The 14,197-nt window shown below is 44.5% G+C and overlaps 3 protein-coding genes across 8 annotated transcripts in view; all 3 read right to left on the bottom strand.

Annotated features, from left to right (window-relative positions):
* LOC115456967 (olfactory receptor 5V1-like) overlaps positions 1 to 14,197 on the bottom strand; it is a 46,532-nt gene that overhangs the window by 9,224 nt on the left and 23,111 nt on the right. The window lies entirely within an intron of this gene.
* Positions 1 to 14,197, bottom strand: part of LOC115456971 (dnaJ homolog subfamily A member 4-like) — a 77,221-nt gene that overhangs the window by 52,300 nt on the left and 10,724 nt on the right. The gene's annotated exons all lie outside the window — the stretch shown is intronic.
* LOC115456973 (olfactory receptor 1F1-like) lies at positions 3,569 to 9,829 on the bottom strand. Its single transcript, XM_030186391.1, has 2 exons — positions 9,000 to 9,829; positions 3,569 to 3,590 (listed from the first exon to the last, which is right to left on the bottom strand). The coding sequence occupies exons 1-2, from the start codon at positions 9,827 to 9,829 to the stop codon at positions 3,569 to 3,571; spliced, it is 852 nt and encodes a 283-aa protein (XP_030042251.1).

Below are 14,197 nucleotides of genomic sequence, written 5' to 3'. Positions count from 1 at the left end.
GTAGAAAGTGGACTCCTGGGGGGGGGGGGGGGGGGGGGGGGGTAGCATCTGGGTGCCCAGATACCATTATAGCATACTAGCTTAACCCTCAGTGATGTGCCTAAATCCAAGTTCGCCCACTTATTCCAGATCTATGGCGGGTGTAAATGGACATGGCTCATAGGAGTCTGAAATACCCCAGCTTGCTTCAATCCCAGTGCAAGTCCCAATAGCCATGTGCCCTTAAGGCCTGGATTCTTGTCCTACCTTGCCCAGCAGCCTCACTAAAACCTGGAGACACTGTTTTCAAATCCCACTCTGCCACCCATCACTATGCTACCAAAAGAACGAAGCTCCAGGTCTCACTAGTGGCATCCAGATTTCAGCTCCCAGTGCTTTCACCTCCTCACTTAATCTTGAATTATTTAACCCCATGGTGCTCAGACTTTAAATGCAAGCTCTTGTAACTGTATTTATTTGGATTTAGCTCACACTGTATTCAATAGTAGCTCAAGGTGAGTTACATTCAGCTACACTAGGCATTTCCCTGTCAATACCTGACAATCTGAGTTTGTACCTGAGACAATGGAGGGTTACCTGACTTCTACAAGATCACAAGGAGCAGCAGTGGGATTTGAACCAGGCTTCCCTCGTTGTTAACTCAATGTTCTAACCACTAGATTACTTTTCCACTCTGTATGATTTATCTCCCTGAGCACAGATGGTTCTACAAAAATGTTACTCTTTCATTACAGATCAAATCTTCTATTCACCCAGTACCTCAAAGTCATTTATTTGACCAGTGAGAAGCTGAGCAGACCCTTGGATAATTTCTCCAACCCCGCAGTGAGCTCCCAGAGGCAAGAAACTGGCTCAGGCACAGCCCTGCTCTGCATCCCGAAGCTGGCATCAGCAGTGGAAATGCTGATTGATCGGTGTAGTAGTTCACAGGGTGCTCTCCTAGGGGGCTCAAATTCAGGTGTCTCCCTCTCAGGGACATATGGTGCATCAAAGGTAATGGATTCAGAAGCTGGATCCATAGAAACAAAAAATGACAAGAGCAAGTATTTAATTTACATAGCGTGCACAGAGTGATAAATAAGTGATCAGAGCCTGGGTTGAGGGTGGCCTCCTTTAATATTTAACACATATTGACTAGTTGCTCAATGTCTCACTTCTGTTTTCCTTTCACAGACTCGCATATTTCACAAGAACACAAAGTCTTTCAATACAGCAATACGCCTCATATCTTGGAGAAAATCTGCAAGGTTGACCACTAGCAGGAGACAAGATATGCTTCCTCTCTTTACCTTGGTCTCCCTCATCATCCTCAGCCTCAACTCTATGGCTGGAATCCTCACCAACACTTTCATTGTAGCTGTGAACTCCATGGACAGGGTGCAGGGCCAAACCTTGAATCCCTCCGACTGGATCCTTATCACCATGGGTGTCTTCAACATCTGCTTCCAGGGCACCATGTCCACCAATGACTTCTTCATGTTCTTCTGGGGAAAGGTCTACTTCTCCAACTGGGTTTACCCCATCTTCACCGTCTTGCTCCTGTTCACCATCTTCTCCAGCTTCTGGTTCACTGTCTGCCTCTGCAGCTTCTACTGCCTTCAGATCATCCACTTTTCTCACTCATTTTTGGTCCGATTGAAGAGGGGCATCCCCAAGCTGGTACCCTGGCTACTCTTCTGGTCCTTGTTCCTGTCTCTAGCACTTAGTGTTCCTGCCATTTTTAACATCTCCAGGGAGGCCCCACAGAATACAACAGCCAATATGGTGGTCAATACCACACTGGAAGAGGTGTTGCCCAGTCTAAGCCACACCTACTTGCTGATTAGCAGTACCTTTGGCTGCTGTTTGCCTCTTCTCCTGGTTGGATTGTCTGCCTCCCTTGTCATTGCCTCTTTATGTGCACACACCAATCATATGGAGAAGAGCACCTCTGGACTGAGTGGACCTCACAAGGAGGCCAGTAGGAGGGCAGTCAGGACCATCACCTCCCTCCTCCTCCTCTGTATCTCATTCTACGTGTCCCAGACATTGTTGATCCTCAACACATTCCCCACCACCAGCTCCTGGTTCTGCATTTGTTTAATTGTCATTTACTGCTATTCACCTATTCAGTCCCTCATCCTGATCACTGGGAGTCCCAAACTCAAACGACTGTTCCTGAGGTTCCTCCACTGTCCCCACTGTGGTGGGAAACGTCTTTGGGTGAAAAAGTTAACCACTGTAAGTTGAGTCCTCCTATGATGGCTCATCGCCTATCTTCTCCTCCTATCAACTCTTCTACTGGAAAGTCCAATCCATATGTAATTTGTACCTTACTGTTTAATCTCATAATTTTCACCCATCATGGAAGGACTGGTGAGCATATGTAGAGTCATGAAATTGAAGACCCTTTGGGGAAGGAACTTTGTCATTATGTGAATGATTTTGTGCACCCTGTACACCCACAAAGTACATGGCTTTGAACAAGTCATGCAATCTCCCTGGCTTAAATTGAGACTGTAAGTTCTATGAGGAAGGGACCTTGTAAGCATGCAAACAGTCTAGTACAGAAGTCCAGCACGTGGATGGAACCATATCAGGAATAACTGTCTACTTCTTCCACCTCTATCATCTGTTAAGTCTACTTGTTTGTTTGGTTCATTCATCAGCTACCAATAGCTCAATTCACTCATCAGCCTTCAATATGTTTTACTTACATAGTTTGATATTATCCGACCTGAGGAAGGAGGATTTGGACATTGAAAGCCAGGAAAAAATGTGGGTATGCAATAAAAAGGAATGACTGTATCTGCTACAAATGACATTACTCCTTGGTCCAAGTTCTGTTTGAACAAATGCCTTCTGTAATAATTATGGGTGTTGGTGTTTTCTATGTATTTCTCTCTTTTTTTTTCCATTATGCTTTGTTTCAGCCTGTTTGTGTATGTTGAATGGTTTTAGTGTGTGATAAATAATTGTGCTGTTTTTTTTTTTTATATTTAGGTTTGCTCAATTATACTCTCAAAGCTACACAAATGGTGTAAAATGCAGCTATGAGATTTATTTACTGGTTCCTTGTGCTTTTCTGATGTAACTCTGTGTTTGCTTCATCATATTGGCTACCAGTCATGACATGGATTAGGTTTAATGTGTGGTCACTGAATGGGGATTTTCTGTATCATTTCAATCCAGTGCTTGGTAGGTTCCATTACAGAATATTAGTGTAACCCAGTAGGTTCCATTATAGAATGCTAGCTTAACTCAGTAGTGTAACCTGGTAGGTTCCGTTATATAATAGTAGTGTAACTTGATGGGTTCCACTACAGAATACTAGCATAACCCAGTAGGTTCTATTATAGAATAATTATCAGGCTTATTTTCGAAAGAGAAGGACGCCCATCTTTCAACACAAATCGGAAGATGGGCGTCCTTCTCACACGGTCGCCCAAATCGGCATAATCAAAAGCTTCTTGTCGCAGGGATGACCAAAGCTGGCTGCCTAAAAAGGAAAAATTTGATGCGTAGAAGGATTTGTACTTAATACCTTTGCAGTTGGGGAGGTGTAGATTAAGGTAAGTACGGGAAGACGTCAAACTGCTCCTGGTTGGGAGGTCAATAAGGTGATTCATGTAGGTGGGGGCTTCTCCGTGTAATATCCTGTAAATCATGGTGTGGACTTTAAAGTTAATTCTTTCTCTGATGGGGAGCCAGTGAAGTTTCTCTCGAAGAGGCGTTGCGCTGTCGAATCTTGACTTACCAAAAATAAGTCTGGCTGCCGTGTTTTGGGAAGTATGGAGCTTTTTCAATATTAGGGACTTACAACCTAAAAAAAACACTGTTGCAGTAATCTGCGTGTGTGAGTACAGTGGATTGTACTAGGTTCCGAAAGGTGTCTAAGGGAAGATATCAATCGTTACTCCAAGGATTTTCAAGTTGTGCAATATGTTTAAATGTTTAAAACAAACATTGACTGTGGCAGTTGAATATTCACTGATGCAATAATCAATCGCTTTTCTGCATTGTGCACTTGTTTAAGATTGTAAAATTCTTGCGATAGTTTGCAGGTTGTCAATACAGAAGGGAAAATTTATTGACTAATGAGTGAAAACAGATTATTTCTTTTGGGTTTGTCATCATTTAAAATTTTCCTGGGCTACGCTGTATTTTGTTGCAGTGGATCCCTACCATCCTGCCTGCTTTGAGGCAATGGAAAAACCTTAGGTATGAATTACTTACCATGGAACGCCTTACTGTAGAGTAGGGTGTGCGTGAAAGCTGGGAAATGTTTTGTTAATGTTTGAACTCCGCACTTACAGACTTTCCCACCCAGGGTCCGTTCTGCTTTTCTTAATACTTTGAACATGTAGTCCAAATGTTGCTTTCTGTTTGTTCTTGAATGAGGATATTTGAATTCTTATGGGGGGGGGGGGGGGGGGGGAGAATCGGGGATTCTTGAAAAATTTGTCACAATTCAAGTGCTTATCTGTACCAGTTATAATTGTGCATTTCATGTTGGAATCGCATTCTTTGGTTGTATTTTGTGTGACAATAAACATCTTGACTATATTTCTTATGCTATGATAGGGGCTGGTGTTGGTTGTCCTGTTGGTAGCGATAGGCGTTGATGTGTTTTAGTGTGTGAGTGTATGTTTTTCTTGATATCGTGCATTTGTAATCGTTACTCTCTTTGGGTTAAAGCGGGATATAAATGCAAAAATAAATAAAATTTGATTATATACTTTAAATTTGTACACAATGTTTGTTTTACATTTATAAATTGGTTTTATTGGAAGCCACCCAGATGTGACAATGGGCAGCTTATAAATGTCTAAATAAATAAATACATTGTAGCACTTCCTGAAACAATAGAACCAAAAGGTTTGCTGGTTTTTTTTTAAAAAAATCATTTTGAACGAGGAGCAACACAAAATGAAACAACCTTTTCACCATCATTTCCCTGCCATTTGAAAACAAAGCTTGTCCCCAGTGATAATCATAAGGGGGAGGGAGCCATTTTCAACAACACACCTAACTGCAGAGCCACACTCGCGATTCCAAAAGATCAACCAGACCTTTTAAGGTTAGATACATGTGAGGACTAGGGTTGTTTTGCACCTAAATCTACTCCTGTAACTTTTCCTCTTTGCATGTAGGAAGCCCTCAGGTACCTGCTGAGCCCTTTCACCTCTTAGTACTTATTACAAATGGTATTAATCCGCAAAAAAATATTTTCCGGAGATGGGAAGGCGGTAGAACGAGAGGACATGAAATGAGATTGAAGGGAGGCAGACTCAAAAAAGATGTCAGGAAGTATTTTTTCACGGAGAGGGTGATGGATGCTTGGAATGCCCTCCCGTGGGAGGTGGTGGAGATGAAAACGGTAACGGAATTCAAACATGCGTGGGCTATGCATAAAGGAATCCTGTGCAGAAGGAATGGATCCTCAGAAGCTTAGCCGAAATTGGGTGGCAGAGCAGGTGGGGGGAAGAGAGGTTGGTGGTTGGGAGGCGAGGATAGGGGAGGGCAGACTTATACGGTCTGTGCCAGAGCCGGTGATGGAAGGCGGGACAGGTGGTTGGGAGGCAGGAAAAACTGCTGGGCAGACTTATACGGTCTGTGCCCTGAGAAAGACAGGTACAAATCAAGGTAAGGTATACACATGAGTTTATCTTGTTGGGCAGACTGGATGGACCATGCAGGTCTTTTTCTGCCGTCATCTACTATGTTACTATCAGTTGATATTGACCAGGTAAATGTAACATCAGGGCATGCTAGGGAGGTAAACTTGATTAAATCAAGGACTGCTTTAGGGAGCAGTTGGTTCAGAAGCCAACAAGAAGAGGAAGAATTCTAGACCTAGTCCTTAGTGGAGTGCATGATCTAGTAGAGGAAGTAATGGTGCTGGGGCCGCTTGATAACATTGATCATAACATGATCAGATCTGATATAAGCTCTGGAGTAAGTATGTTGGGTGGTAGCTCTTTCAGAGCTATGGGAGACAGTCCCTCATTCCCTTCACAGAAAAATTGGGAAGAGAATTTGCATTGATATATTTCAATTGATGGAGGGCAATGGTAAAAAGAAAGAGCAAGAAGAAGTCAAAGTCTGGGTGTGGGGCAGGCAAGGAAAAGAGGAAATCCAGAAATATAGTTAATTGGGTGGCAGAGCAGGTGGGGGGAAGAGGGGTTGGTGGTTGGGAGGCGAGGATAGGGGAGGGCAGACTTATACGGTCTGTGCCAGAGCCGGTGATGGAAGGCGGGACAGGTGGTTGGGAGGCAGGAAAAACTGCTGGGAAGACTTATACGGTCTGTGCCCTGAGAAAGACAGGTACAAATCAAGGTAAGGTATACACATGAGTTTATCTTGGGCAGACTGGATGGACCGTGCAGGTCTTTTTCTGCCGTCATCTACTATGTTACTATGGATGCATTCCTTCTCGAGGTTGGCAAGTGTGTGGCGGCATAGAGATCCGGGTCAATATGGCCTTTTGTTGGCCTATGCTGACATGATCCTCAATGCTTTTCAGAGCTATGGTGGGTGGTCATGGTTGAACTACACCAAAGCGGTAAAATGGAGGACAACCTCCATGTCTCATGAGACACACAGGACATTAACCTGTGGCCCCATGGTCAGCGGCAGCTGGGGCAGTTGGTGTGGGACAGATTGAAGGATAAGCAGATTTTGATTTGGTACAATAACAAGGGTGCTGTTGAGATAATGAATAAGCAAGTGGCCAGATGCCTGGTGGTGAATTCATTGATTAGGGAGTTAGTGCTGCGAAGCCTGAGATTCAATATTTATATTTGAACTAGACATGTTCCAGGGGTCACTAATGGGATAGCTGATGCTCTCTCTCATTTCCAGTTTGCTCATTTTCAGACCTTTGCACCAGGCACAGATGAAGAAGGAGTGCCTATCCTGGCTCATCTTTGGAACCTGGAGAGCTGGATGTCTGGGAGATGTCGAAGGCTTCAGTAACTCCATCTACTTGGACAGCTTATGTAGCCGGATTTGAGAGTGTTGCTGCCTTCTTGCATCACACTGGATGGGAAGGGGGACCAGTGAAGGATGCCAAAATGGCAGAGTATATCTTGGGTTATGCTAAGGGCGCTGTCATCAGGAAGGTGGCGGGTTTTACATTTTTCTGTAAGGCTTACAGTTGGGGGAACCTTTCTGCTGAATTCCTAGTCCGCCAGATGTATGTGAGTTAGGAGAGTTTTTATCCCACAATACCAGACTCTTGAGGGCCAATAATGCAAGGACTGCTAACCTCATTGCTTGGGGTAGTGTCCTTTTTGGTTTGATCTGAAATTGAGGCTTTATTGTCCTGGATGCCTTCTCTCTTGTCTTTTATGGTGCCTTTTGGGTGAGTGATCTGGTAGCCCAGTTCAAGAATGCCTTTGGGGTGGGTGGCCTTCTCAGGGAGCATGTGGTTTTGCAGGGAGCTATGTGCTCATACAACTGGTCTGTTCAAAAATGGACCAGATTGGAAGGGGTCAGTCTGTTGTGTTGAGAAGGATCCCAGGGGTTGTCACCTGTCCTACTGGTCATATGGGTGCTTCTCTGGAGGTCTGCCCCTCTGGGGCTCACTCCCACCTGGTGCAAGCAGACATGGTTTTACTTATCAGATACCAGTTTTTGGCAGTGTTGTGAAGGTGCCTGAGAGCAGTTATGTTTTGGCATACACTTCTTTCAGATTGGCATGGCAACCAGTACCAGTGCAGCAGAACTGGAGGATGGATGTGGCTATTAAGAGTATAAGCCACTATTCTTCAAGGGCCTTGATTTGGGGAATGTGGTATACAGTAACACCAGCTGCTTCCACTGCTGTATAATCTGCGTTCCAACCCCCAACATCCACACTTGATAATCATACACAGGCGAAAATGATGTGGATAGCTGGACTGGCAAAAGACTTATTGATACAGTGGTGAAAGATGATGTGCTGGTCTTTTTGAGAGGGATAAAATCCATTTATCTGATATTGGGATGTTTCTTAATGATATATAGGAAATGTTTGAGAATTTTTTCACTGGTATGATCCGGTAGGCCACAGTTTGAAGGTCTGTTTGGGGTGGGGGGGGGGGGGTGGCATTGACTGGGTTTATTGGTCCCATGGTGGACACCTGAGCTATGGATGTTGTGACTCATGGGGGATGACCCATAACAAAAAGCAGTATCAAGACTGGATTATCATGATGGGTTGCATGACCCAATAGTGGACGTGGAGGTCCATGCCAGCTCCAGGGCTCTAGCTGTGAAGATGGGACTGGTGGAGCAAAGATTCACGGAGATGGAGCAGCTGGTGGACTGCTACATGGCTGACAAGGCGAGTAGCTGGTGGGGTATTTTGTCACTATATATGTAAACGTAGCTCAGGGCGTTACTGTTCAGTATTCCTTGCTACAAGTTAATAAACAAGATGCAGCCTTATGTTTAATGCCAAATGGAGTGTGGTTCAATTTATTGAATAATAATGTTTTGAATATTGAAGTATGTAATAATGTCTGTTAGATGGAGGGGAACGGTGGAGGGGGGATAATGAGTTCTGGGTGGGGTGTCCCAGCTCCAAAGGTTAAAGCTAGCACAATGGTTTTCTTTCCCTCCTTCTTGTGTTCTTTAATTCTCTTTCCTATAATTGGTGGAATTCCTTTCTCTGTAAACCACTTCAATGTGCTTATTTATGAGAGGTGGTATATCAAGTTTGGTATTAAACATTAAACCCATGAGGTCTGGTTCTGAGAACTACTCTCCGATGGTGACATATACTTACTGGCACAAAGGCTACGTTGCAATTCATGTGACATGGTAAGAGGAACATCAGTGGAGAACTTACAAAGGATATATGGGGAAAAGTGGTAGATATACATTACAGCTCATGATTGGTCAGCTTCAGGTCTACCCTGATGGTATATGAGGGACTAAAGGCGATCCTTACTGGTTTTTGAGAAATTCTAACTGAAAGCAAATCTTGGAACACTTTCAGTATCTACATTTTTCGTGGAAATACTCTGTAAAATATCATTCTCCTCAAAGCCCCCTTCACTTTATTGTTCCTCAGGCTGTAGATGAAGGGGTTGAGCATAGGGGCTAGGATGGTATACATCACGCTAGCCAACCTGTCTTTGGTGAGAGAATAGCTGGATGAAGGTCGGAAATACATAAAAATGATGGTCCCAAAATAGAGGGTCACCACTGCAAGATGAGAGGAACAGGTTGAGAAGGCTTTGCTTCTCCCCTCTGCAGAATGAATCTTCAAGATGGCGCCGATGATCTGGACATAGGAGACCAGAATGAAGATGAAGGGACCCATGACCACCAGGGTCCCCTCAGTGAAGATGACTATCTCATTGACAAAAGTATCTGAGCATGACAGTTTGAAGAGCGGAGCCATGTCACAAAGGAAATGGTTGATTTCGTTTGACCCACAGAAGGACAACTTAGAGGTCAACACAGTATGTAATATTGCATCCAGGTTAGCTAACACCCAAGATCCAGCCATCAACTGGACACAAAGCCTCCTACTCATCAACATAGTATAGTGCAGCGGATTGCAGATGGCCACATAGCGATCATAAGCCATGACTGCTAGAAGAAAGTCTTCCACATTTGCAAAAGTCAGGAAAAAATACACCTGGGCCATACAGCCAGCAAAGGAAATGGTCTTCTTTTCCAATAAGAGGTTTTTCAGCACCTGAGGTACTGTGACTAAAGAAAGGCAGATGTCCACGAACGAGAGATTGCCCAAGAAGAAATACATGGGGGTGTGAAGCTGGGAATCAACGTTCAGGATTGTGATGATGACAGAATTCCCACAAAAGGTGATCAGCAGGATGATCAGAAACACCATGAAGAGTGTTGTCTGGTACTGGGGAAGGTCGGAAAATCCCAGAAGGATAAATTCATCATGGGTAGTCTGGTTCCCCCTGTACAGCTGCTTCATTTTCCTGAAGAGACTGGGGCAAGGTTAGAAGCCAAGAAAGCACAGTGTGAAAAACAATGAACTTCACATTATAGTATAAAGTTTAGTCACCTTGTTGGCAGGGCCAAATTCTATATAGATATGGGTAAGGGGAGGGATATGAGAGGTGTGGATGGGCTCTGTTCTCCCCAGATTGTTCCTGCCTAATCCTCATTCTCCTTCCCCTATTATATGGGCTGGAATCTCTCAAGACATGAAATACACCCCCCTATGCAGTTTCCCATGCACTTTCATGCAGATCTTCATACCCCCCCCCCCCCACACACACACCTCATTCAACATATTCCTGCCCCCTCACACACCATCCACCTTTTTTCAGTCCCTTCTCTGTACCCACACTCCATACACCTTTGCCAGTCCCCCACACTCAATCCATCTTTTCACAGTCCCCCTTCACATACACACCATCCATCTTTTTCCCAGACCCCTCCCTGCACCTACTCTCTACCGACCAATTTTTCCAGCTCCCCTGCACACACGTACTATCCATATTTTCCAGCCCCTCTCCCTGCACCTACATTCCACTTTTTCCTGCCCCTCACACTCCATCCACCTTTTTTAGCTCCCTTCCTGCACCTACACTCCAGACACTATCTCCAGTCCTTCACTCACAGTCCATCCACCTTTTTTAGCCCCCTCTCTGCACTCCGGACACTTTTTCTCCAGCCCTTCTTCCTCCACTCACACTCCATCCACCTTTTTTCAGGCCCTTCCCTGCACCCTTGCTCTATATACCTTTTCCAGTCCTCCACACTCCGTCCATCTTTTTTCCTGTAACCCATGCACACAAAGTATCCATCTTATTTTCAGTCCCTCTGCACACACATATCATCTGTATTATTTAGCCCTCCTCCCTGCATCCCATCCACCTTTTTCCAGCTCACCTCTCTTCTGAGTGGTGTAGAATGAGAAGAAGTGAATCAATTTTTTACTCTTTCAAAAAGTGCAAAGAACAGGGGACACTCGATGAAGTTACATGGAAACACTTTTAAAACAAATAAGAGAAATATTTTTCACTCAAAGAAATAGTTAAGCTCTGGAACTTGTTCCTGGAGGATGTGGTAACAGCAATTAGAATATCTGGGTTTAAAAAGGGTTTAGACAAGTCCCTAGAGGGAAAAAGTCCATAGTCTGCTATTGAGAGAGGGGGGAAGCCACTGCTTGCCCTAGGATTGGTAGCACGGAATGTTGCTGCTATTTGGGTTTCTGCCAGGTACAATGTTGCTACTCGTTGAGATTCTGCATGGAATCTTGCTATTCTTTGGGATTCTGGAATCTTGTTACTCTTTGAGGTTCTAGAATGTTGCTACTGTTTGGGTTGCTGTTGGGTACTTGTGACCTGGATTGGCCACTGTTGGAAACAGAATACTGGGCTAGATGGACCATTGATTTGACCCAATATGGCTACTCTTATGTTCTTATTCAAAATGTGATAGGCAGGATAATTTTTGCTGTTCCAATATATGAACTCATCACACCTTCTCTCTACCAACTGCACTGGTTCCCAATGGAGGAGCATGTGAAATGTTAGATTTATTTGTTTAAAACAATTTGTATCCCATATTTTCTAAAAATGATAACACTCCATTGCCCCAGGTACAAATAAATACCTGTATATACTATGTAAACTGCTTTGAATGTAGATTGAAAAGAAAAACAAACAAACAAAACCACAGAAAGACGGTATAGAACCCCCCCCCCCCCCAAAAAAAAAAAAGCACAAATGATGAAGGATAGGAAACAGACAGTGGGGTTAAATGGGCAGTATTCACAATGGAGAAGGGTAGTTAGTGGGGTTCCTCAGGGGTTTGTGCTAGGACCGCTGCTTTTTAATATATTTATAAATGATTTAGAGATGGGAGTAACTAGTGAGGTAATTAAATTTGTTGATGACACAAAGTTATTCAAAGTCGTTAACTCGCGACAGGATTGTGAAAAATTACAGAAGGACCTTACGAGACTGGGAGACTGGGCAGCTAAATGGCAGATGACGTTTAATGTGAGCAAGTGCAAGGTGATGCATGTGGGAAAGAGGAACCCGAATTACAGCTATGTCATGCAAGGTTCCACGTTAGGAGTCACCGACCAGGAAAGGGATCTGGGTGTCGTCGTCGATAATACACTGAAACCTTCTGCTCAGTGTGCTGCTGCGGCTCGGAAAGCAAATAGAATGTTGTGTCTTATTAGGAAAGGTATGGAAAACAGGTGTGAGGATGTTATAATGCCATTATATCGCTCCATGGTGCGACCGCACCTTGAGTATTGTGTTCAATTCTGATCGCCGCATCGCAAGAAAGATATAGTGGAATTGGAAAAGGTGCAGCGAAGGGTGACGAAAATGATAGCAGGGATGGGACGACTTCCCTATGAAGAAAGACTAAGGAGGCTAGGGCTTTTCAGCTTGGAGAAGAGACGGCTGAGGGGAGACATGATAGAGGTATATAAAATAATGAGTGGAGTGGAACAGGTGGATGTGAAACGTCTGTTCACGCTTTCCAAAAATACTAGGACTAGGGGGCATGCGATGAAACTACAGTGTAGTAAATTTAAAACAAATCGGAGAAAAAAGTTCTTCACCCAACACGTAATTAAACTCTGGAATTTGTTGCCGGAGAACGTGGTGAAGGCAGTTAGCTTGGCAGAGTTTAAAAAGGGGTTAGACGGTTTCCTAAAGGACAAGTCCATAAACCGCTACTAAATGGACTTGGGAAAAATCCACAATTCCGGGAATAACATGTATAGAATGTTTGTACGTTTGGGACGCTTGCCAGGTGCCCTTGGCCTGGATTGGCCGCTGTCGTGGACAGGATGCTGGGCTCCTTGGACCCTTGGTCTTTTCCCAGTGTGGCATTACTTATGTACTATAGGACCAGACTCACAGTAGCACAAGTGATGGGGCATAATTGAAAGGGGCGCCCAAGTTTTCCTGAGGATGCCCTTGCAGGACATCCCGGCGAAGGGGTGGGGAAACCCGTATCATCGAAACAAGGCGGGCGTCCATCTTTCATTTTGATAATACCGTCGGGGACACCCAAATCTTGACATTTAGGTCGTCCTTAGAGATGGTCGTCCTCAGGGGGGCACCTAGATGTGGGTACAGTGGGTTTGTGGTGGGTTTTGAAGAGCTGACATTTACCACCACAAGTGTAACAGGTGGGGGGGGGGGGGGGGATGGGCCTGGGTCCGCCTGCCTGAAGTGCACTGCACCCACTAAAACTGCTCCAGAGACCTGCATACTGCTGTCATGGAGCTGGGTATGACATTTGAGGCTGGCACAAAATATTTTTAAAGTTGTTTTTTGAGGGTGGAAGGGGGTTAGTGACCATTGGGGGAGTAAGAGGAAGTCATCTCTGATTCCCTCCGGTGGTCATCTGGTCAGTTCGGGCACCTTTTCGTGGCTTGGTCGTAAGAAAAAAAGGACCAAGTAAAGTCGTCCAAGTGCTTGTCAGGGACACCCTTTTTTTCGATTATGGATCGAGGACGCTCATGTGTTAGGCAGACCCAAGACCCGCCTTCGCTACACCTCCAACATGCCCCCGTGAACTTTGGTCGTCCCCATGACAGAAAGCAGTTGGGGACGCCCAAAATTGGCTTTCGATTATGCCGATTTGGCCGACCCTGGAAGAAGGACGCCCATCTCCCGATTTGTGTCGAAAGATGGGCATCCTTCTCTTTCAAAAATAAGCCTGATAGTAACATAGTAGATGATGGAAGATAAAGACCTGAACGGTCCATCCAGTCTGCCCGACAAGATAAACTCATTTTACATGGTATGTGATACTTTATACCCGAGTTTGATTTGTCCTTGCCATTCTTAGGGCACAGACCGTAGAAGTCTACCCAGCACTGTTCTTGTACTAAAAGTTCTGAAGATTCTGGAATCCTAAAGAGTTACAAGATTCCGGAATCCCAATTAGTAGCAACATTCCATGTAGAACCCCAAAGAGTAACAAAGTAAATGACGGCAGATAAAGACCTGAACAGTCCATTCAGTCTGCCAACAAGATTAACTTATTTTATGTGGTATGTGATACTTTATACCTGAGTTTGATTTGTCCTTGCCATTCTCAGGGCACAGACCGTAGAAGTCTACCCAGCACTGTTCTTGTACTAAAAGTTTTGAAGCCAACGTTGAAGCCCCTTAAAATTTACACTCCAGCCCATCCATATCTATTCAGTCATGATCAGGGCACAGACCGTAGAAGTCTGCCCACCCAATCTCCACTAAGATTCCAT

The sequence above is a fragment of the Microcaecilia unicolor genome, chromosome 14 (genome assembly GCF_901765095.1).
Source record: "Microcaecilia unicolor chromosome 14, aMicUni1.1, whole genome shotgun sequence".
NCBI lineage: Eukaryota > Metazoa > Chordata > Amphibia > Gymnophiona > Siphonopidae > Microcaecilia > Microcaecilia unicolor.
Note: the sequence above shows the minus strand (reverse complement) of the source record. Positions and strands in the feature narration are given on the sequence as shown.